Source organism: Xenia sp. Carnegie-2017, unplaced genomic scaffold (genome assembly GCF_021976095.1).
Source record: "Xenia sp. Carnegie-2017 unplaced genomic scaffold, XeniaSp_v1 HiC_scaffold_23, whole genome shotgun sequence".
Classification (NCBI taxonomy): Eukaryota; Metazoa; Cnidaria; class Anthozoa; order Malacalcyonacea; family Xeniidae; genus Xenia; species Xenia sp. Carnegie-2017.
The window spans coordinates 12,450,039-12,474,670 of NW_025813486.1; the positions used below are offsets into that span (position 1 = coordinate 12,450,039).

Here is a 24,632-nt window from a genome sequence, read left to right on the forward strand (position 1 = left end):
AGTCTTTTTGAAATTTAATATGAACTTTAATGACAAAAATTCATGTACATTAAGTCAAGCAGTACATATGCAAAGATGTATTATTTATTTTTATATAGCAACAAGTACAAAGCTTACAATTGTGGCGAAAAAGGCCATTGCCCTTAGCACAAAAAAAAGGTAATGATAAGAAATACACTAACTTTTCCTTCCTGAACTGTGGAAATAAACTATGATATACTTTTTTGTTATAGACTAAAGAGTTTAAACGAGTAAACAAGTTGGACGCTGGTAATAAAACGACGTACATCTGCACCCATATGTAGCCGACAAGTAACTCCTTCATCGATACTTCCAACAAACATCCTCGTAGGAGCCAATAACTGTAAACCACAGTTGACTCACTGTGATGAATGTTAGGTTTTTACCTTGATTTTCAACGTAAAATTGCTTGCTTAATGCCAAATACACCCTTCTTTTTCTTTCCTCTTTCTTCGGGGGAAGTGAAAAATTGTGAAATTTTCCGAAAAGCAGTCATTATCGGTAAATCTCAGCGGAAATAGGTCCATTCCACCATTTTTTCGACAACCTCCGATCATTGAATTATAAATATACATTAAAGAAGTATATTTATAATTCAATGCCTCCGATATCTAAAGCCGCGCTTGAGATAACCGCTCCAGTTATTATAGAAGAGTTGGGGCCATGTGCACTGTGCACAGCACGTTCTACGTTGCTATGGAAACGTTAAATTCTATTGGAAGGTAAACAAAATCGAATTGTAAATTTGAAAAAATAGCAATGAGCATGAAATTTTGCATTGTTCTGGGAATATCACTTTTTGATTTTTATTTATATTCAATTACACTGCAGTAAGATCTTTAAATTCCGTCTAGCTCTAAACCACACGCGGTACATGGACGAGAATGGATTTCTTTGACAACACGACGGCAATCTCGGAACTCAACATACACAATGCCCCTCAACTTCGTTGTAACGAAGGAAAATTTACAACATGTGGACATTGTGAATCCTGTAAACTGGGAAGCAAGATAATGCATGCGAAAGAATGGTTCTTTCGATGCTCCGAGCAAGCCCAGCGACAATTCGTTCTGGGGCTAGTTCATCGTTTTCATTCCATTGACCTTCACGAATACACGAACACATTATTGAAGGCATTGGAAGGAAAAGATTTCATTTATGCTCGTTCGAGAAACAGACCTAGCCTCAAAGAAGACATGTCGGGCTCTGTTTCGAACCATGCTCTTGATGCCGCGAAGCTGAGGAGAGATATTATAGAATGCTTGAATTGGTTCGAGTTGAGTCCATACTGGACAAAATGTAATTTTATGTTGGGTGTGATGAAGTTTTGCAGTACGCAATTGCTTCATGCCATCAGCAATGAATCCCGTAGTTTCTCTTTGGTTCATGAGGAGCAGAGTTTATCAGATACCGACGGAAAATCAAACAAAAATGTGGAAGAACTAGGTAAGAATGCTACGTAGGAACATTTGTAATCTCTCAAAAAGAGATTGGATTTACGTAAGGGAGATTACATCATGCATTGTTGAACATATTGAACTATGATTGTACAGAATGCTTACATAAGGGGGGAAGACATATGCGATTATACTCTACTTGTGGTAAGCCGAATTTAACCTTATAAATTACCTATCTTGCCCTTCCTGGTTGTTGTAGTGTATTGAATAATGTTAAATGTCAGTGAATCATTCTGTTATCAATAGTTCTAATCTATTGTTATATATATGTTGACATGTGAGTGTGAAAAGTAGTATGCTCTTTCCCCCTCCTGCTATGATAGTTCAGTTCCTTTCACACTTGAAATTTCCTTTGTTCATTGGAAAATACTGGTCAAAATTTGTTGTCAGTCACAATTTTTTAATTCTCCCAAGATGGTGAAAGCAATGGATTGCAGAACGAAGAGGTATCTTTAAGAGTTACCTTTGATTCCATCTATCAAATTTCATCAATGTCTATCACTCCAGATGGCACATATAGACCAAGATCAGAGCTCAAAGATCAGGCAAAGTCATTTGTAGAAATATCAAGTGGAAGCAAAGATGATATCAGTACCTGTAATACAAGGCGTCCCAGATCAGGCTCTGCAAGACATAGAATTTTACAAGTATAGTTTACTTTTTATTGAGTAGCATTAAAATTTCTTTTCGTGGGGCAGCCACTTGTTTTTTCTGCCAACTTTTCTTTGGCTCAGCATCTAGAAAGATATTGTTTGGTCAAGCTTGCAAGAGCATGCAAGATTTTATTGCATTATATTTGAAATTGTATGTGGTTTGAAGATCTTTGTCTTATTATAAGAAATATAGCAGCCCAGTCTTGTCTAGGTTGTACAGCTAATAGAAATATGGGGCAACTCCGCAATTGTCAGCTTCATTTAAAGTGATTAAGTGCAAAAATTGAAAATAGTTGACACCAGGTCCACCATAGCTCCTAAACAAATTTTTTTTAAAAAAGTAATTTTGCATGTACACACTAACATACCAACAAAGCATTTTCAGTCTTAAATGACCAAATTTATCAAACTTTCCTGCAAATGATGTTGGACTAGTTTTGTATTAACATCTGCCACCACCCCACAATCCTGACTAAATATGGCTGTGATATTCTTTTTTATTTAGAGCACAAAAGATGAAATAGCACCCAAACTACATGCTCAAGAGCTTTATGAAGATGACTATGTTTCTGTGGACCCATCAAGTGTGACAGATCATCAGATGTCAACATCTTGTCTTCTTCTACAGCTTCATAAAGACTTCATACGATGCCTTCCTGTTCATCTGTCAAAGCTTATACTTAGCTATTTAGATAAAGCAAGCTTGGTGAACTGTTTGTGCATCAGTAGACATTGGAGAATGCTGTGTGAAGAGGTACAGCAAGATGTCCTTGTGCATCAAATTATGGTAGAAGAAGTTATGATGATGCAGGTAAAAGAAATGTGCACATTTAATGAATATGAAAAATTTTGTAACAATAAACGTGTTTGTTTTTAAGTTTATTTTTATTTTTAAACATGTTTATATTCCTTAAAAATTTTTCGTGTTAATCAAGTGTGCATTATCAATGGTTCTTTTCAAAGTTACGTGTATGGTAAATGAAATAACTAGCCACCCTCCCCGCGGGATAAGATGTCCTTTTTTGCAGGTAAATTAATTAAATTCACCTCCACCCCACCCCTACCCCCCGTGGACGGATAGCGTCCACCATTTTGATTGTCGTTTTTAGAGAATAGGAAAAGAAGTAGAGAGGCTAGCCGTTTTTTTTACTCATAGAATGCAAATATATCGGCGTTCAATCATTGGAAAAACAATGAATAGAATTAATTTTCCAAAGAAATGAATAATACTTTTGCATTGTAGGAGTAAAAAGATCGGGCTGGCCTACCCACTAATGGAAAAGGGTATTTAAACGGACAATATAATAATTATGATCAAAATATCTGCGTGCATAGTATGCACTGCATACACCAAATATGTAGAATCATTTTTGTTCACTGAGATGGAGTTTTTCGTTATAAAGATCATTGGTGATCTACAATGGTGGCGTTGCTAACCTGCAAGTTTACTTGTGCCTTATTATTATTGATCTTAAAATCAAATTTTCTTAAGGCTGTTAAGACATTTTCTTAAGACACGATCCGGTTGTTTCAATTCCGACTTTTCGTTGCTTGTTCAGATGGTCCGATAATAGTTTGTTGATATTTATATTCCTTTATATATTTATAGCCGTTTGAACAGCCATTTGTGTTATGCAGTATAAATTTATCGATTATATATCGAAAAACTTGTTCCAAGTCTTTTTCAAATCTATGTAATTTGGCTAGTCGGCTTCCTTTAATCTTGTCGGATGAAAATAGAGCAAGTTCACTTTATATTTGTTCACACGATCCGTTTTTTAGGATCCGACAAATCGTTTCGTATGAACGGGCCTTTATAGTGACTGATAATAGAAAAATTTTCTCTACCTGTTAGCTACTAGCAGCTGTTGTCTCTTTTATTGTCTCACGTTAGTGGCTGCCGAGAAACACAAAAAAATAAAACTTGACATTTTTGTGACTACTCGATCATCTCTCTTGTTTAAAGTCATTAAAAAAAAACTTGAAAAGGAATCTGAAGTTGATTCGTGGTGACGAGATTGAAGTTTATTATAATTTAAAAAATTCCAAATTCCACAATGCCGTATGATCTTTTGCACGGACAGAGGCAGACTCATATACAGCAATCTTGTGTCACTGGCAGTTAGCGTTTGGGAAATTTAATTGCAAAGCTTATTCTTAGATTTACATTTTAAAGCAGTTCAATTGTTAAGATTACATTCTATAAAAATTTTAATCACCTGTGGCGTATAACCAGCCTGCAACTTTATTCATACTGTGTAAGTTTTTCTTTGTTCACTCACTGTGAAAACAATAGATTTGTAAAAAAAAATAATGCTAGTGATTTAATTAGACCTTGCAGGCTGGTCAAGTTTCTGCATTACTAAAGACAATGTTGAGAAAGTCTTTTCAATTGAAAATAAATGTTCCGAGCTAAGAAAGAAACAAACCTTTGTCGTAACTGAGTGGGAGGCGGTTAAACAATGGGAAATGGCCAGCCTCCTTTGTGCCATCTGTTTCAGTGACCTCGAAAGACTGATCTGATTTAAAGTTCTTGTCAAGTTTTGTTTTTAAGGCTTTTCCAAGCTTGATGATTATCGTCTATTGTAGGGAGCTACAGCCAAGGGACTTTCCGCAAATTATGCAAAGTGTTTGAAAGTTTACATTCCAAAAAATGAGGATGAAGATATACGCGATGAAGCAGATGCTGACTCGGCAAATCACACGAATTTAACTTTATTACGACGTGCAGACGAGTTGAAATTCAGGTACAGTTTTTAATGAATTAAATTATTATTTGTACAAATTACCAGATAAAGTACAAAGTTAAAAGGTTTGTTGATGAAGAAGTTATTTTTGGTGCAGGGGAAGTGGAGAAAGTTATTGCAAAAGGCAATAACGTAAAATTTTTCCTCGAATGGTAACCACCCTTTTTATGTGGGTGGAGGGCACAGTAGCTCTTGTCTTCTTTAACAACCGTTTCCCAGGTAACCAGAGTACACAAATTCCTAGGAGTATGGCATATTGCTATGAAGGTATGGAAATAACCGATGTTTATATGGAAGAAAGAAATCTGTTTTGCGGTTCGTACAATGTGTTTGTCCTGAAGGATTCCGAAGATCCTAACCGCTGTGCGACGTATAACGGTGGCTCGTACGTTGCAGTCGGCTCATCGGATCGCCGAGTAAAGTTGATCAACGTCTCGACAGGTCGAATTGAAAAGATTATCCGTGGTCATTCGGGCTCCATTCGTAGTGTCTTCGTTAACGAGAAACGCGGCTTTATCTTGAGCGGTAGTTATGATACATCGATCAGGTATGGAAGTCTGTAAGCATTAAGTAGGAATGAAAGGACGTATTTAAGGACATATTTAAGGACGTATTTAATTACTATTACATGCGTATTTGAATATATGCCCCAACAATCTTAAGTCTGCTACGCCATTGGAATAGCTAAAAAGGGCTGGGAAAACTTATACTCTTAAGTTGGAGCAGTGTGCTAAACTCTTGCTTCTACCCTCACCTCCCTGAAAATTCCCTCTTTGTGCATGATTTTGTGGCAATGTCTCAGCTTTTCTTCCTTTGATTCTCTGATGTAGACTGTGGGACTTGCACAGTGGGAAATGTTGTTGCATTTTTAGAGGGTAAGTGACTCGTTACTTTGATTGCCTTCAATTCTCCAACGATTTGTCATCAGGACAGAACTATGCTATAGCGTTAATATTCGTTCCTCAGGAGCTTTTCTTGTTGCATTTAAAAAACATTTAAATAACTCCAGCTAAATCGTGTTTGTTCGCTCATTTCAGGAGATGTTCAACTCTGCGAACAATGCAGTTATAATTTTTTTTAACCCCACAGTTTAACAACATTTTGGAGAGACTAGCTTTTCAGCTGGGGTAAAGAGTTTAGTTCACAAATAATGTGGACAAAGACTACTCTTTCGAAAAGCTTATACACAAGACGCCCATCAGGAGTTCACTCGAAATACTCGAGAACAGTGTTTGGTTGTACTTGCGTTTTACTGTAGTAGCCAATTAGCACAACGAAATTCGCGACAATGCAATCTTACATGTGAATGTGACAGTATAATTAGCAAGCAAATTTTTTTTCATTTTCCGTGTCATTAGTTACATTCCCGAGTAAAACAATCCAAAAAAGATTTTGATTGGTTGATTGACGTCGTGTTAGTCACGCATGATTTATGTACTTTCGTGACAATACGTGAAAATCCGAATTTGAAACTCGAGTTTCCCTTCGGTATTGCGCGAGTAATTAAACGTGATGTCACAGTTTGGACATTTGAATAATAAAGAAATTTCTACATCTCTTGAAGGAAGTAAGCGGGCACAAATAAACTAAATAAATGTTTAATTTATTTTGAATGTTTTTTGCAATGCATGGAGTGTACTGTTCAGTAAAAATTGGTCTCATAAACAAGAGCGTAAAGTCTGCGGATTTAAAGAGGTGGCCTACCCTCCCTGAAGATTTAAGGTTAGCCGTTTTTGGCAAAACCTAGTAACTTGTAGGTCATAGCATGTTTTAAGAACAACGAATTTCTGGGAAATTCAAATATACACCGCCTTTGTATTCGTTGGGGCAAATAAATTGCTCTCTACGCCATTCTTAAAACACAACTCACGCGCTTGGTCTATAACAATCAATCAATTAACACCCCAATGTTTTCATTTTAGTCATCAGGGCACCGTTTTATGTATTGCACTCGAAGGAAATGTCGTCGCTTCAGGCTCCAGAGACAAAAGTGTCAAAGGTAACGTCGTTTTGAGAACAAATATATACGTTTAGCTTAGCCATTGAGCTTGACTTATTTTTCGAGATAATTTTAACAGTGTGGAACATTGATACGGGAAAATGTCGACGTACATTTCGTCATCGTCACGTTGTCCAATGTGTCGAGGTTTCGGAATGTCTTGTGGTCAGCGGGTGTCAAGGATGCAAAGTAAAAGTCTGGGACATAGAAGCGGCAATTTTGATTAAGGTGCGCATTTCCCATTGTTTGATTTATGCAGCACAATGTTGCTCAGATATGCACATGTTACCTAATGTTCATTGTGTGGGTCAATGTTTACCTGTAAGTCCATGTTCACCTGCAGGTCAATGTTTACCTGCAGCTCAATGTTTACCTGTAAGTCCATGTTCACCTGCAGGTCAATGTTTACCTGTAAGTCCATGTTCACCTGCAGGTCAATGTTTACCTGCAGCTCAATGTTTACCTGTAAGTCCATGTTCACCTGCAGGTCAATGTTTACCTGCAGCTCAATGTTTACCTGTAAGTCCATGTTCACCTGCAGGTCAATGTTTACCTGTAAGTCCATGTTCACCTGCAGGTCAATGTTTACCTGCAGCTCAATGTTTACCTGTAAGTCCATGTTCACCTGCAGGTCAATGTTTACCTGTAAGTCCATGTTTACCCGCAGGTCAATGTTCACCTGCTGTTCAATGTTTATCTGTAAGTCCATGTTCACCTGCAGGTCAGTGTTTACCTGCAGGTCAATGTTTACCTGCAGGTCAATGTTTACCTGTTAGTCCATGTTCACCTGTAAGTCCATGTTCACTTGCAGGTCAATGTTTATCTGTAAGTCCATGTTCACTTGCAGGTCAATGTTTATCTGTAAATCCATGTTCACCTGCAGGTCAATGTTTACCTGTAAGTCCATGTTCACCTGCAGGTCAATGTTTACCTGTAATTCAACGTTTACCTCTAAGTCTATGTTTATCATTGAAGTGAATTTATCATTTATTGTCCGGCATGCATTGCGCAAATGTTGCATTTTGCAAATAGTCGACTTCTGACACCAGTAGCGAGAGAAAGATTTTGACACAGTGCAACAATGCCAAACAATTTCAGCGTAATCCGAATGTGGGAGGATCATTGTGAAAAAATCTTTGACCATGTTTGTTTAGTTCATTTGGTCTCTTTGCAGTCTTAGCATCAGTAAAACCAATTTGACACTAAGGTATTGAAAGAACTGTGGAAACTGTAATTTGACTTTTTATGCAAACCTTTCTTGGTGACATATTTTCAATTCTGTGATATTCTTTCTAATCAGGCATATTTTGACTTGCAGTTTTCTAATTAACATTCTTAAGATTCGTATATTCTTGCAATTAAGATTCTTATGTTTATGCTGGTATATATAGCATTTTATGGTTTTGTTAAATTTCACGATCTGCCCAATTGTAGTAATGTAGTTATTTCTCTCAATAATTGTAAAAACAAACTTGATTTTTAAGTTTGTTAAAGTGGAGGACAAAATTTGATTCTATTGAATATCTCTATCAATTTATTATGTCTCCACATTAAAAATGTGTGTCAACCAAGATGCATTGCGCGTTAATCACAGCGTGACAAGGTGACAGCCATTTTGTTGGTCGAGAAAATGGCAGATTTTGTTAATGTAGTCCGTGCAATTAAAAAACAGATTAATGTAAAATAAAGTTTTAAATCAATGTTTTTTTTGTTAACTTTTCATATCAATTTGACGACGTTGTGACGAAGTTGAATTTAATTTGCCGCAAACTCAAAAACTAACAATGTAAATATAAACAAAAGCGCGCAATGCATCTTAGTCGACGCACAAGCTTGGACTCAAAAATCAACTATCCCGTATTTCATTCATTTCAGAGTCTTGATGGTCACCAGTGTACCATTACTGGAGTCACTTTCAACCATTACCATATCGTGAGTTCAAGCACTGACTGCTATGTGTTAGCCTGGAGTACGATTGGCAGACATACCAAATGTCTGCAGGCATTTCGGCATCCAAAGGCGGTTCATTGTGTAAAATTGATGTATTGTAGAGTTATAACTGGTTCAGCCGATGGCAAGGTAGTTTATATGACATTGGCTAAATTCAGCTGTCAGTTTACAATGCGTCTGCTGAAATTTTTAACTTAATAAGGAGCATTTTTGCTAGTAGTGGATCCAGTTTTGGTCGAAATAGACTATAGATGCTGAATAGTATAATCGGATTGTCGTCAGAACATTACTGTTTATCATGAATTTCGAAAGAATGGAATTACACCAAAAACCAATCGCGTTTTTCTTAATATATTTGAATTTAAAATTGAGCAGCTATAATTTATTTTGACGAGCGCTAGATCCGCTACTGAACGTAAGAAAAATTACAACAATTTTATTAGATATAAAACTAAAGTCTGATGTTACGCTTCTTGTAAACTTAAGATATAAGTTAGCATAATTCTTTAGACCAAATGGAATGAAAAATAACAAGCAGAAAGGATGTTTCATGCGAGCAATACCAATTAAATGATCACATAATATGATTTCATTTATCTTACAATAACAGATCAGATATGTGCGTTCGTTATGACACATACTTCATGTTAGTGGCAGCGGCATTTAATCACATCTTTATTTTACCGAACATTACAAATATTAAATACACCTGATAACAATTTTTTATATTATCTTAATAACAATTACTATCATACGTATTGAAATCTATGCGCAACAAAATGGTGAAATAAAAATCATGTGCCTAAAATTTCTGAGCATCTGATTGGATGTATCATTTTCTTCACTTGTGAAAAACGTCGTATCTGCATTCTGATTGGATATATCATTTTTTTCACTAGTGAAAAAATGCATATCAAGTTTTATCACGAACGGCTAACCTTATGAAAATTAAAGAAAACAAAAACTATCTTTTTTGATTTCATATATCAATGGCTTTGCAATTTGCCAAGAAACTATCCTCGAGCTTATTCAATACAAATGTTACGAAAATGATACAAACAGCAGGATCTTGTATTTCTTCGGTGATTTTCTGTTCATCGTCGAAACATGACTTTCGCAGCATGGACAATGTTCCCGTCAAGCAACATAATAAATATCCAAGCAAGTTTATTAAAATTCCTTCCGAAAGAAAAAAAAATGTAAAAAACGAACCTAGTTCCTTCGTAAGAAAGGAATTGCCTTTCATAATGTTAAGACAGAAACGGCGGAAAAACTAGTCATTCCCGGATGAACAATTTATTTGTGTTATTGTATTTTTTATGCAAATTAAGTGATTGTTTGAAGCGTTTGACATTGTGCTATATCATCGGCGAAAATTTCACTATAATCTAAAAATTTCAATACTCGTATGATAAATAGATTACTTCATGGTTGGTTCGTTTGTACGATTTTTATAACGCACTTGTTGAGAAGTATTGAAAACAAACTCGTTCGCTGCGCTCATTCGTTTGTTTTCAATACTTCTCAACTCGTGCATAAACATCGTACGCACTTACCAACCATGCAGTAATCTATTAATATATGATGTGATACTTCGTTTAAGAATGACTTGGAATGAAGTCGAACTGATAACGAGAAATTTTTTGTCGTGTTACAAATGAACCGACATAACAACTTCATTTCTTTTGATTTTAGTTAAGAATATGGAGCCTTTTGACTGGAGATTGTCTGCGTATAATTCGTGGAAACAGCAAGAATGACGTCATTTCTAGTCTTTATGTGGTGGATGACAGGTAAGCCAGTTTAAACCAGTGTTGAATAAAACAGGGTTTCTCTGTTTTTAAAAATATGATATTTTTACGAGATTTCGGCCTTCACTCTACAGCCTTCGACAGGTACTAAATAAAGATAGAATTGCAAACATCTCAATAAAAATGACAAGAAGACATAGAAATGTATGTCTCTTCTAAAATCTGCTCTAATTACAGAATTGTCATCAATACTCTGAGTAATTTGTTGGTGTTGAATTTTGAGGCCGTCGTGTGGAACTATGACTTACTGCCTGATCGACCCGAATCTCTAGGCACATTGAATAACTTTGCTGGTGCCCCACCTAAATGTAGGTCTCGTGCCTACGTCCGAGCACAGAAACTAGTACGTGGCACCGCGGAGGTTGACAAAGTACTTGAGCCTGCGCTATCGGCGCTATCTCTCAGCTGTCTCCTCGAGAGATCCATTAGTACAACTGCGCTTCATAGGAAGAGCGTTGGGCGAATTTCTAGTGCACCAACTCATATTACTCGTCAGGTGAACAATAGCATTGAACAACATGTACAGCGGTTGCACCGAGCCAGGACACCAGCAGTAGTCGAAGTTGGACATCCTAGAAAGTCACGTCCACAATCATCGCCGGCGTACATGCAGTTTAAATATGGACAAGTGAAAAATGGGCAGAAAATGAAAGAACGTAAGTTGCTACGTTTCTTTCAATTTGAAACGCGGAAATCTTCTCGATTTTTCAGTTATTAGTTAAAGCCTTGCTAAGACCAATTTTTCTTGACAAATTCCTTTAACGTGCTTGTTGCTATGCTCACTTGGCCACTATTAAAGGGAAATTTGAGAGGGAAAATGCTGATCAAAGCAGTGTCTTGAATCACCGTAATTTCTTTGCAGACGACTTATCAATACCACAAAGCGTTCGACCAATGAACCTCAGCAGATCACGTGTACTAACCACGAGTCTATCTGTGCCCACGTTACAAACGCCAGTCACAGTTGGTCAGCATCAAGGATGGACCACATCTGCCAAAGATATAGTGATGCCTCAAAATAAACTGATGCTCACAGCCGCGAAAGCGCGAGAACTCGTGAAAAGACGATCTCAGACCGCTGACTCAACGAAAGCTAGTCCAGTCCCAGTTTTTCAGAAACAAACAAGGAAAGCAGAAGCATCAAGAAAGTGTGTAGCTAATGAAAAACCTGTTTCTTGTTTGAATCTCAGGACTTTTAGTCAACAATTAGAAAACAACAGGATCCATCAAGATGAGAAAAAACGAGCTCGAAAAACTTCGTCGATTAGTCAAGTACTTAGACCCCAGCCTTGTTTGACGTAAGAAATCTCTAAAGATGGCTGCTGAAAGATTAAAGAAATATCAGCTTAGTCTGCTGACAACATCGCAACGAAGCATGACGTCAAAAGGTCTGACGTGAATGAATCTGAAGTCTAATTATCTAACGTATGTTCATTCCTTGTTTAGAAGTCCATTTCGACTTCATAACACCGGGTTTAAATTGCTTGATTGCTGGCACGTAAATAAATCCCATATTTCCATTCGCAACTTTGCCAGCAGAAAGATGTGAAACAGTTGTCTAAATGATGACTTCCATTCAGTGCTTCCATTAAGCTGAACATCACTACAATATTAAAACTTCTTGCGAGTATTGTGGACAATGGAAAGTATACCTATTACACAAAGCAATATATTAACATTTTTATAGTATATTTTGTATTTTTAAATGATTCTATAGAGAAAATAGTAAATAAGCTTAGTATGAATATAAAGTAAATGAATAATAGATGTGTATTTCAGGTTGCAAGTAAGAAAAACATTGCGATTTTTAAGTAAAAATTATACAGGAAAAGACTTTGTTTGTGAAAAAAAACCAAATTATAAAAGACTGTATGTCAATATTCACAGAGCAAAATAAAATTAACTATAATAATGAAATCATGTTAAACTGAACTAGCTTTATTCATTTGTCCACCACAGTACATGAACCGAGATCACTTCATTGATATTTTTGTGTCCCGCACATCTTGTTAAGCATGTGATTATCATAGTGGCAGCCAGTAGATTTCATTTCTGACAAATGACAAAACTGAAATGGCTAACTGCATCCTTTGATGTAATTAAATAAGCAGCGCAGTGGTGTACAGCAAAGTGGCCCTAATGTTTTCCCAGTTCTGTGGATAAACAGCCTCTTCAGTACATCGTGCCATCAACTGTAAAATCAACTGAAGCGGTAACTTTATACACATAATATACGATAAAAAGATATCAAAAACTGAAAATATTTTATGTCTTTGTTTCCTTTGCTATTTCCATGACTGGGGTTACCTGCAAAGTCATGCATAGCTTTCACGCACCACGCATGCTCTTTAACTTACGAATTATGACGTAATGCTGTACGATATGTGATAATTCTCTTTATTTCTATACAATCTATTAAACTTTTTGTGCAATGCTTCATCTGTGGAAGACGCCAAATCTGTGTCCTTTCCTCAGGCACACATAACCGCCCAAAGTAAAGAAATGGCGACGATAAAAAATACGTAAGATGAGCCAAGAGAATTGTTCGGCGGTAATTTAAAAGGTGTACCTCCCACCTCGGGACTGCCAAATCCAATTGGAAATATTATTGATGCGAGTAATAACTGCATCGCTGTCAACATAAAACGTTATAATGCTTTTGTGAGAACAGAACAGAGTTCAGCTACTTTTGGCCGCAAATAGTATGAAGTATAAGCCTTGGCAAAGGAGAAGGTAAATCGTTCACCTCTCTTTTCTTTTACATGAGCAATTTTTTGGGGGGGTCGTACGAACGATAGACACGACTAAGAGGTACTATGGGATACTAAAGGATGGTATGGGACAGGGACTGCATTGAAGTAACACCAACACTACTGTCGCTAACATTAACACCTATGACATGCACTGATGCACATCAGCACACGCGCATTTACCATGACACTAAAGGCCATTTTCCATTACGGTCACTTCGCCCGCGCGGGCGGTTTTTTAAGTAAGCGCATGCGTATAAACAGGTTATGAAACCTGTACACTTGGATGACGGGTAAGCAAAGTTTTCACTTTTCACGCAATTTCCAACAAAATTACGACTATGCTTTGAAATAAATTGTTTGATTTGTTTCTTTTGGATCATAATGTGCACATATAAGTAAGGGCCACCACAGTTTTTCTCAATTCTATTTTCATAAACGTTTCTGCCTTCTAAGTTGCATAGAAAATACAAATTTCAAAATATGGTGGAAAAATCCTTACACGCTCTGTGGTCAACAGATCCAGTTTAATGTTGGAAATAAGACATGATCAAGCAACTACAGTATGAGTACAAGTTGTAAATGTAGATCGTCCAGGTTGGTATAGTCCTGAGAAGGACTGTTTTTGTTGTTGTTGACTGACGTTTCGACAACCTTAGCGGTAGTCATTTGACTATGAAGATGACTACCGCTAAGGTTGTCGAAACGTCAGTCAACAACAACAAAAACAGTCCTTCTCAGGACTATACCAACCTGGACGATCGATATTTACAAACATGTAACGGTACTCCCTGGTTCAAACCATTTACTTTAGTATGAGTACAAGGTATCAGGTAAATACACTTCGCATATGAATGCCAGGCAATAAAAGTAATTTTGTCATATAATATCATCCAAAACCCTGCAAAACAACTTGGTTCAAAGTAATTTAATACAACACAACCAAAACTATAACATAAACTATTTTGCAGGGAATGCCAGTGCGTAAATATCATTAACTGACTTCAATTTGAAAGCAACTCACCTGCAACAACAGAGACCCACTTTCCATAATTGAAAATCCTTGGTTTCCATAGTGATATGAAAATGAGCACACACGTGATGGTCAGGGATAAAATACCAAGTATGAGAAACACAAGAGTTGCTTTCCAAGAATCAGAAAGTTTGGGAGTTACACATATCTTGTCACCATGCATTGGTTTTTGACATAACTTTGTAAGACCAAATGTTGCATGACCTACAAACAGTGTCAATTTTAGATTATGGGATTATTGTTATTAGTACCATAACTGGTTTTATAACAATAGGTCAATAACAAATGTTATTTGTTCATTCACTCGAAAGTGTAGCTAGCCGGTGAGATGTTAGTGGTGCTATGTAAATTAACAATGTAATAATCATTATTCTTGCTTTTAGAAATCTATTGTTTTCACAGTGAGTAAACACTGAAAATTTTACATAGAAGGACTAAATAAGCTGGTGGGCCTTGCATTTTTACTTCTACAATGCAAGATTTTCAGCAAAATAATTATTTATAGTACTTTAGAAAATTAATTCTATTCATTGTTTCTCCAGTAAATGAACAGAAACAATGAAGCACTGATTGAATGGAAAAGGAAATGGGATTCAACACAGTATTTTTGATGATTCTAATTGAACTTTTCATCTGCGAACACAAAAATAATTCTGTGTGTTTATGTTTAAAATATCAACACAAAATCAAAATGCTGGGATCCACACCCCTTAGGTATTCCTCATGAATGTATCCGAAGAGCAATGAATCATCACTCAACCCTTGTAATCCCATATTTTCCTTGTCAATACATAAATGCTGCTCTTATATCACAATATAAAGAATAAACAGCAGGAGGACTTCATGGTGATACTTAGTGCTGTATATTTGTTTAGATGGCAGACTGGCAGTTAGCCAGCTCAAAGGTGGTCGGACCCATGCATTTGACTAGTTGTCATCATACATACGTGTCTACGTACTGCATATTCAGAATACAGTGTATACTGTGTAGTGTGTGCCTATTTCCCTAGCTTTCATTTACTCACCCAGAAAATCATTGACAACCCAGGACGGCGTCAACAAAGATACGACGGCAAACACATCTGCCAACGCGCACATTGATCCCCCGACAATGGCAACTTTATACACACGACGAGGCATGACTATAATTCAAAATTCAGGAAATTTTTACCAACTTCAAACTTTTTTGTTTTGGCTAAAAGATATTTAGAAACATTGGATGGTCACGAGCAGCATTTGAAAGTGATAATTCAAGTTTTTCATATTCAAGCGTAACAAAGTGACAAACGATGAAACGAAATTAATAAATTATGCGATGATGGTAACGGTAACTAAGCAACAACTTCCCCATGCACTCTCCCCCTCCCCCGGTAATTTACAATTTCTGCTACAAATCATTCAGAACTACAGAGTCTTTCTTGCAGAAGATTTACAAACTTAGTAAAATAAATAAATGAAATGGAGAATATGTTAAACATGCTTAGAGTTTGAAAATATGTTTAAAAGAAACAATTGTCTGTGGCAATGTCATTTGTGCTCCCAAAAACTGGGAAGATTTTATTATATAAATTATATTTACTAAAATACGAGTTTTAACGTGTAACAATTTTCTTTACTTACACGAAATGCAAGTCGAAAAAATTTTTCAATTCAAAGACGACAAAAAACGCCTCAGTGTTAAAATTCTTGAGGTATGTATAATTTTTCACTACTTGATGACTGATTCTTTCCGACTAGCACTTTGATAGCGATGAAAGGGAGGGGGAAGGCCAAAGGGGTGCTAACCCTACTGGCTACTCAAACAACTTGTTACAGTTTGTCCCTATTCTGTCTAATAAAGTTCTCTTTGTACAGCTTCCATTTAAGTCCTAAGATTATTGTTGAAACATTTTCATTAATTTGCATAGACATAGAGTTATGCATCAAGTGGTGTGAAAATGGTTATTTTGGCCAGTCAAACCACGTAAAAGGGCTAATTTATGATTTTTCAAACTATAGCTTTGAAAATTTTTATTAGAGCTATTTCCTCCTCTTGCTGGCAACTATTCTACTTACACGTACATAATGCCTACAAATCATAACATACTGAGCCACATCTCAATTGACAAGGGGTGCTCATTTGACTGGGGGGGGGTGCAGATTTTCCAAGAGGTTGCATCACTGTCGTAGCTAAACATATAAGAACCATGGATTATTGCAGATGTATATGAATACCGATGAGTGAAACTTGCTTATTGAATGTGTTATTAGCTTTTTAAGGATTTTTTATAAAGTTTATAAAATTCTAAATCCTAGTTGAGTAGCTGCAGTACTTTTTTAAAAAATCATTTAAGCTTCATAAATTATGTATCCAAATATTGACAACTATGAGTGAATGATAAATGCATGCATAGCTGCTTTCCCACAACCAGTGACCAAAAAAAAGAGCAAATGATGTTGACATGAAAAAGTAACAAGCTACTTTGTGTTTTGTAATTTATTTCAATTTTAGTGTTTTGATCATAGTTACTCAATAATTGTAGCATGGCAGTTACTCAATTGTTGTAGCATGGTAGTTAATCAATTGTTGTAGCATGGTAGTTATTCAATTGTTGTAGCATGGTAGTTACTCAATTGTTGTAGCATGGTAGTTACTCAATAATGGTAGCATGGTAGTTACTCAATTGTTGTAGCATGGTAGTTACTCAATTGTTGTAGCATGGCAGTTACTCAATTGTTGTAGCATGGTAGTTACTCAATTGTTGTAGCATGGCAGTTACTCAATTGTTGTAGCATGGTAGTTACTCAATTGTTGTAGCATGGTAGTTACTCAATTGTTGTAGCATGGTAGTTATTCAATTGTTGTAGCATGGCAGTTACTCAATTGTTGTAGCATGGTAGTTACTCAATTGTTGTAGCATGGTAGTTACTCAATTGTTGTAGCATGGTAGTTATTCAATTGTTGTAGCATGGCAGTTACTCAATTGTTGTAGCATGGTAGTTACTCAATTGTTGTAGCATGGTAGTTACTCAATTGTTGTAGCATGGTAGTTACTCAATTGTTGTAGCATGGTAGTTATTCAATTGTTGTAGCATGGTAGTTACTCAATTGTTGTAGCATGGTAGTTACTCAATAATGGTAGCATGGCAGTTACTCAATTGTTGTAGCATGGCAGTTACTCAATTGTTGTAGCATGGTAGTTACTCAATTGTTGTAGCATGGTAGTTACTCAATTGTTGTAGCATGGTAGTTACTCAATAATGGTAGCATGGTTACTCAATTGTTGTAGCATGGCAGTTACTCAATTGTTGTAGCATGGCAGTTACTCAATTGTTGTAGCATGGTAGTTACTCAATAGTTGTAGCATGGTAGTTATTCAATTGTTGTAGCATGGTAGTTACTCAATTGTTGTAGCATGGTAGTTACTCAATAATGGTAGCATGGCAGTTACTCAATTGTTGTAGCATGGCAGTTACTCAATTGTTGTAGCATGGCAGTTACTCAATTGTTGTAGCATGGTAGTTACTCAATTGTTGTAGCATGGTAGTTACTCAATTGTTGTAGCATGGTAGTTACTCAATAATGGTAGCATGGCAGTTACTCAATAATGGTAGCATGGTAGTTACTCAATAATGGTAGCATGGTAGTTACTCAATAATGGTAGCATGGTAGTTACTCAACTGTTGTAGCATGGTATTTACTCAATTGTTGTAGCATGGTAGTTACTCATTTGTTGTAGCATTGTAGTTACTCAATAATGGTAGCATGGTAGTTACTCAATAAAGGCAGCATGGTAGTTACTCAATTGTTGTAGCATGGTAGTTACTCAATAATGGTAGCATTGCAGTTACTCAATTGTTGTAGCATGGCAGTTACTCAATTGTTGTAGCATGGTAGTTACTCAATAATCGTAGCATGATAGTTACTCAATTGCAAATTGTGGTAGCATAAAATATGTAATTGCCTTTGAAATGATAAGTCGCACTTTTTCAGAACAATTCGCTCAGTCTTTCAGAACAATTTTCTAGTAATGCTTTTAAGTTATGATATATGGCTTTTAAATATTTATCTCAATGAAAAACTTGCAACATAGTATATCATTATATTGAAGGAGTTCATCTTTACCTTAGGTGGTGGATCCTCAATATGGCTTATTTACTTGGCCCAGTGCTATTGTTCTTGCACAGTATGTGTGGTTCTACCGTGAGAAACTACAAGACAAGTCAGTTATAGAGGTAGAGCTTTTTCTTAAATGATTATATAAATATGACTAGAGATAATAACATTTCAATTGTGAAAGCTATTTTCAATATGTCCACTGATAACGTCGCATCTCACGAAATCAATATTCACCTGCTGACTAAACATATGCATTTCTATAATGTTGGATGACGTTTATGTTTAGTTTTGAGAAGAAGTTTTGCTTAAGAAATTTGTATAAGTTTCCGAATGTTTTGAAGGGAATGGAAGAACGTCTAATAGTTTATCTCCACATTGGTTTGTTTATTTTATTGTTTGTGACATGGTTCATTGATTGGCTAGATCAGGGTCTCAAATGATCAATCCACCCGCAGAGGCACAAAATAATAATATTATTAAACAAAATAAACTTTGTGCAGAAAGTTCACGTTATGTCGCAAGCCAACTAGCAAGAGTGTCTTACGTCAATTTTTCTCCCAACTTCCTACTTCCGTTTCAAGCACATTGCGAAATTTAAAACGCTGAAAGATAACGTGGAAATTTTCTATATTCTTCGGCCCTCAACATGCTGGATGAAAGTTCATGTGGCCCTCTGGCTGTAATGTTTGGAGACCCCTGGGCTAGATGATGGTAGCATACAGGAAAAGTGTTTGTGTATGTTTGTAGGGGGCTACACTCCCAGCTGGAAATGTTTAAGGCAATATTGATGTAGGGCAACATTGATCATTAATGATATGATTTTCATATTCTTTTTTATCTCGCGAAATACGTTGGCAGTAGGCGTGTTGGTCGGTAAAATATGCGCTTTGCACCCCTCCACCCTGTTCAAAATTTCACACACCCCCCCTTAGATGGTAGTTTAATCGTGAAGAAGTCCTTATCAAAGAAGTCTTTATTCTTAGTTCTGTTTTCACTCATGACGTTTTAAAGCGTTTGCTGGAGATGCTTAATAAACGAAAAGACAAACACAGATAGTTCACTTGATTTTATTTCTAGCCGTTCATGTCTTGTCAAATTATACTTCAATGTTTTCCTTATAATATAATCTAGAAATTATAATCTTTATTAAAATTAAGTTTCTAAAAAGAAACTAAATCCAACTACTACTTAAGGAGAGATGCTTAGCGTCGTCTATCTGAGGCTGAGCCACTCATTTGTCCGGCTTCTATCTGGACCACTACCTTTTCTTGGTTTCTTCGCGAATTATCTCCCTTCCTTGGTTCTGTTAAATATTCTCCTTGCCCAGACCTATATCTGAACGACCTCTTGCTATTCCTTGCAATGGAACTATTTTTTGTCGTTGTTCTTTAGCTCGGGTGTGGAACTGCCCTTCCAGGTGTTCTTGCTGCTCTTTGCGACGCCAATGTCACTCTAACGGATGGAGAACAGTTCGAAAATTGTCTGAAAAACGCCCGAAAGATCTGTGAGATAAATGGCTTGGGTGATAATGTCAATACGTCGCCGCTAACATGGGGATCGTTCTCCAAGACTTTATTGGAGATGCCAAAATTTGACTTCATACTCGGATCTGATTGTTTTTACGACCCTAAAGGTGATGCGTGCGCAACGATTACACTGGTCAACAGCAAATTTGGTGTCTCAGTTTTGTAAACTGATTTTGGACAATTTTGATGTGCTGAGTCCAAAAATAACACTATTTTTGCTGGGTCAGGTCGAGATTTTAAGCTATCGTTAATTTTGTATTTTTTAACTTTTAAATACCCGAGAAAGGTACAACAGAAGTATTAACCATTTACCTTTTAATGTTCTATTATCTGAACAAATTTAAATTTTTTTAGCACTAGCAATACAAAGAAGAAAGCATTTGAATAAGCAATTATTGATTGAATTTCAATTAGGGAGTTAAGGTTTTGCGATTATTATGGGATATTTAAAGATAAAATAAGGCTTTATTTAGCCCATACTGGAATTCAATGGTAAAACTTGTTAAAACACACCAACATATTAATGTAAGTAAAACTAATAAAAGTAGAAATAATAAAAATAAGCCAGATGTTTTTGCTATGTTTGTGGTGAATACACTTGCACCAAATCGCAATACTGTCACCACCTTTATCAAGCGCGTTTACTATGCATATTTTGGCATGAAGCTCGGCGATCAAGACAAACGTTGGGCACCTCACATGGCTTGCAAAAGATGCACAGAGCATCTCCGTCAATGGAGCAAAGGCACGCAAAGTCCATGAACTTTGGCATCCCCATGATTTGGCGAGAGCCTTAAATCATGCAACCGATTGCTACTTTGTGCTATCAATGTCATGTGAATTAACAGAAAAATCGCACAACACTGGAGTATCCCAATCTACCGTCAGCTATGCGCCCTACTCCTTATAGTGAAGAAATTCCCGTACTTGTATTTGAAGATACAAGTATTGAAGAAAGCAGTAGTAGCCAGGATGAAACTCAAAGCATTGCCACTACCGATGATGCATCCTTTCCCGATGACAATGATGAGCAGCCAAAATTGTTTTCCAAAAACGAACTAAACGATCTTGTTCGCGATTTAAATTTGCCAAAAGACTCTGCCGAACTTCTTGCATCTCGTTTAAAGGACAAGAACATGCTAAATGGTAAAGTTAAGGTAAGTTTCTTCCGTACCAGGCACCAGGGATTTTAAGATATTTTGCTCAAGAAAAGAACTAGTCTATCGCAATGACATAGTAGAGCTACTGAAACATCTCGGAGTACCTGAATACAAATCAGAGGACTGGCGACTTTTATTGACAGCAGCAAAGGTCCTTGAAATGTGTGTTGTTACACAATGGAAATCAATTTGCATCTGTGCCATTGGCACATTCGACAACATTAAAAGAACAGCATGAAGCAATTAAGTACGTCCTAGAAAAATTTCTTATGACCAACATAAATGGCTGATTTGCGTTGACTTAAAATGGTCAACTTCTTGCTTGGTCAACAGTCTGGATTTACCAAATACCCATACTTTTATGCCTCTGGGATAGTAGGGATCGTACTCATCATTACGTGAAAAAGAATGGCCAGTACGTGAAGAGCTTGCTAGTTGTAGAGCAAAAAATGTGATAAACAAGCCTCTAGTTGACAGGGGACGTATTTTATTTCCTCCACTGCACATAAAGTTCGGTTTGATAAGGCAATTCACTAAAACTTTGGATAAAGATGGACGGTGTTTTCAGTTTCGTTGTAAAACCTTCCCAATTTGTCAACTGAAAAATTAAAAGCTGGTATTGATCCCGAAAATCTTGGCTCTTTAAGCGATGAGCAAGGAGAGCGCTTTCACCATGACTTAAGAGAAAGGTGGGACATGGTGATGATGGCGGACTACTGTTGGAATTTAAAAAGAGATGTGCCAGCAACAAAACATTCGCGACAATCAAAAAAAAACGAAAATTTAGACCGTAATAATGCAAACATTAAGTTTTCATTTTAGTTACATGTACTGTACATGAAGTGTACATGATTCTTTCTTGGAATACTGCAATTTTATCATAAAAACTGACATTTTGTTTTGAAACATCTTGAAAACATGTAAATCTTGAAAACATTGTTTTAAAAAAATATAACTAAAGTCGCATAATTTTAAATTCAAATTTGCAAAAATTTGACCTCCGAGAGCAAAATGAATGTTATTTCTAGATTTAGCATAGCAAAAATATAGTAAATCAGTCAAAAAATATCATACACCTTTTAAAAAGTTTCTTTTTGTTGACCAGTGTTATCATTCATGCGTTTCTGTGGTTACCACTGACCACGGTGGTTGTAAAACTAATTAACTTTGATATTATCACTGACCTGTATAATATACATCAGTGCTTCTGGACGTGGCATCTTAGTCAAATGACCATATTTTATCAGCATAATGTATTTCACCAGAAATATGAATGCCATATGCACCAATTTTGATTTACAGTAAAATACTTGCGAACGAGCTAAGGTTCAAATTTTGACAAATTTTTTAGAACACCATAGAAAATGTTACTTTTTTGGGGAACATATAAAAAACTTAGTGCAACTGTACAATTTCATGCAATTTAGTCTCAATTGGATAGTTTATCGATTAGTCAATTTATGATGTTTTCTCAGATTTCGATGCCATTTTATGCACCGTAGCCTTTTTACTTGATCGAAATCCAACAGGTGAATTTTGGAGTACATACCAAGAAAGGAGGTGATTTGAAATTTCTACTTTAGTTCATCAAATATTATCTTCACTTAAAGTGGCATCCTGAATGCACATAGATGTCTCTTTTCGATAAACGAAATTTAACTCGATTCATTCGCTACAATATTTTTTGTGATTTGGTTATATGGTTTTTTTGATTTCAATTTTAGCTGAGATTCTCATACCTAAATTGAAGTTATAGAGTTGGAGCGATTTAAAAAATATTTGTTAAGAACATGGACAAGAAGTATTTTGCTCGCTTTAGCTTAATTTCTGTAAGTTATGTGAAAGGATAGGATAGATAGGATAAGATTTCATTTTAGTTACAAACAATGACCTAGAATCCAATCAATTAGATATTTGAATTTCTATATTTCTATAGCCAAAATTCTATATTTACGAGTGAGTCAAGCTGCCATCTTAGAAGGTGGTAAAACGGACGATATCGACGAATATGCGTATCTGCTTTTTCTGAGTTTATATTCGGTTAAAAAGTTGATAGTCTAAGTTTAATTTTTAAAATGTTTCATAAGATTGGGTTTTTGAACTTTCATCTTATTTTTCATTTTGAGTTTTACTTTTCGCCACCTTTCAAGATGGCGTCCTTGCCTCACCCACTGGCCTCACTTCGCTTTCGGATTAAGACATCTAGGGATTGGGTTCTAAATCATTGGTTATGAACAATGATTTCGAACTAATATAAGAATGAAGTAGAGCAAACATGGGGGATTGGGCCTGAACTTAACATTAAATGAATAATTATTTTGATTATGAATTCATTTTTGTGTCCAAAAATGCACGAAGGTGAAGAAAAATTTTCTCTATTATAGTAAATAGCTACAATGGCAAAACCACTGAGTGAAATACTAAAGTTATTTATTATTTGTGTTTTAGTGCCGATTGGTCTATTGAACTTCTATTGCAAAAATGGAACTTGGTATGTAGGCATGTACCATTCTCTTCGTTTTCGAGAGATTTTATGAATGTCGAGAAAACAAGCGGAAGTCTTACCAGTGTCCAAATGTTGGTCATTTGCCATTATGATTGCGCAAGCAGTGATCGCTCTTTTAAGTAAATTTCAATTTGGTAAATTTCTATTTCTTTTTTTAACCCACTTTAAAGATTCTCCATCGCAGTAATCAGACGATGTATACGACAGTTAAGGTTATTTACGGGGACGATGAAAATTTGTTTAAACATGAATAATTACATGACGCAGGTTGCAAGTTACGTTTTTATCAGTATCAACTTACCCCAGGATGGGTTTGTGATTTTCGGGATTTAGCGGGTAACGTGTCCTACTAATATTACCAAACGTATGTTGAACATATCAACTCATCATTTACTTGTTAAATTGAACACCGCTGACCTTCCAGATGCTAACCGTATTTTACTTTGAGAGATGAAGTTCTTATTAGTTATTCCATACTTGTAACTTATAGAGTGTATTGAAACATTATTTTTTGCTTCGCTGATTTCCAGTGTATTTTGATCAGTTTTTGAAATTTAGTAATTTTTCGCTCGTGTTAGCATTGTTAGCTCACACCAATGATTTAGAACCCAATCCCCTAGATGTCTAACTACCCGCAAAGATGCCATCTTGAAAGGTGGCAAAAAGCAACACTCAAAATGAAAAATAAGCTAAAAGAAGGTTTAAAAAACCAATTCTATTAAACATTTTAAAAATTAAACCTAGACTATCAACTTTGCAACTGAATGCTTTAACTAAGGAAAAGCAGATATTAGTCGTAAAAAGCGTCAGTCTTGCTACCTTTCAAGATGGCGGATTGCCTCACTTGTAACTTTTAAATGTCGGCGGAGTCAGATATCTAGTGCACTGGGTTCGAGGTCATTGGCTCACACCGAGTGAAC

The 24,632-nt window shown here is 36.1% G+C and overlaps 3 protein-coding genes across 4 annotated transcripts; 2 read left to right on the plus strand and 1 right to left on the minus strand.

Annotated features, from left to right (window-relative positions):
- The first annotated feature begins 748 nt into the window (after positions 1–748).
- Positions 749–12,570, plus strand: LOC124448318 (CMT1A duplicated region transcript 1 protein-like). Its single transcript, XM_046999328.1, has 12 exons — positions 749–1,467; positions 1,893–2,125; positions 2,637–2,942; positions 4,721–4,878; positions 5,123–5,425; positions 5,709–5,753; positions 6,801–6,877; positions 6,957–7,105; positions 8,753–8,956; positions 10,523–10,620; positions 10,816–11,294; positions 11,501–12,570. The coding sequence occupies exons 1-12, from the start codon at positions 906–908 to the stop codon at positions 11,938–11,940; spliced, it is 3,054 nt and encodes a 1,017-aa protein (XP_046855284.1). The 5' UTR covers positions 749–905; the 3' UTR covers positions 11,941–12,570.
- Positions 12,311–15,704, minus strand: LOC124448321 (uncharacterized protein C16orf52 homolog A-like). The gene is made up of 3 exons (XM_046999333.1): positions 15,447–15,704; positions 14,413–14,625; positions 12,311–13,270 (listed from the first exon to the last, which is right to left on the minus strand). The coding sequence occupies exons 1-3, from the start codon at positions 15,559–15,561 to the stop codon at positions 13,110–13,112; spliced, it is 489 nt and encodes a 162-aa protein (XP_046855289.1). The 5' UTR covers positions 15,562–15,704; the 3' UTR covers positions 12,311–13,109.
- A 159-nt stretch (positions 15,705–15,863) lies between these two features.
- LOC124448320 (probable methyltransferase-like protein 23) lies at positions 15,864–24,233 on the plus strand. Of its 2 annotated transcripts, XM_046999331.1 has the most exons (5): positions 15,870–16,112; positions 18,532–18,636; positions 19,913–20,153; positions 22,682–22,766; positions 23,655–24,233. In XM_046999331.1, exons 1-5 carry the CDS (start codon positions 16,047–16,049, stop codon positions 23,833–23,835), a joined length of 678 nt encoding a protein of 225 aa, XP_046855287.1. In that variant the 5' UTR covers positions 15,870–16,046; the 3' UTR covers positions 23,836–24,233. The 2 variants fall into 2 exon arrangements, with proteins under 2 accessions (XP_046855288.1, XP_046855287.1); XM_046999332.1 differs by lacking the exon at positions 18,532–18,636 and having other exon boundaries at positions 15,864–16,112.
- The last annotated feature ends 399 nt before the right edge of the window (positions 24,234–24,632 follow it).

What these genes read in the sequence shown, in the direction of transcription:
- LOC124448321 (XM_046999333.1), bottom strand. Translation starts at nt 15,561, where the DNA reads ATGCCTCGTCGTGTGTATAAAGTTGCCATTGTCGGGGGATCAATGTGC. An exon ending in GGTTGTCAATGATTTTCTGG is followed by an intron (nt 14,626 to 15,446) that starts GTGAGTAAATGA and finishes CACTGTTTGTAG; the next exon opens with GTCATGCAACATTTGGTCTT. An exon ending in GTGGGTCTCTGTTGTTGCAG is followed by an intron (nt 13,271 to 14,412) that starts GTGAGTTGCTTT and finishes TTATGTTGACAG; the next exon opens with CGATGCAGTTATTACTCGCA.
- LOC124448320 (XM_046999331.1), top strand. Translation starts at nt 16,047, where the DNA reads ATGCAAGTCGAAAAAATTTTTCAATTCAAAGACGACAAAAAACGCCTC. An exon ending in TCAGTGTTAAAATTCTTGAG is followed by an intron (nt 16,113 to 18,531) that starts GTATGTATAATT and finishes TCTTTACCTTAG; the next exon opens with GTGGTGGATCCTCAATATGG. An exon ending in AAGACAAGTCAGTTATAGAG is followed by an intron (nt 18,637 to 19,912) that starts GTAGAGCTTTTT and finishes GTTGTTCTTTAG; the next exon opens with CTCGGGTGTGGAACTGCCCT.
- LOC124448318 (XM_046999328.1), top strand. Translation starts at nt 906, where the DNA reads ATGGATTTCTTTGACAACACGACGGCAATCTCGGAACTCAACATACAC. An exon ending in CAAAAATGTGGAAGAACTAG is followed by an intron (nt 1,468 to 1,892) that starts GTAAGAATGCTA and finishes AATTCTCCCAAG; the next exon opens with ATGGTGAAAGCAATGGATTG. An exon ending in TGGGCAGAAAATGAAAGAAC is followed by an intron (nt 11,295 to 11,500) that starts GTAAGTTGCTAC and finishes ATTTCTTTGCAG; the next exon opens with ACGACTTATCAATACCACAA.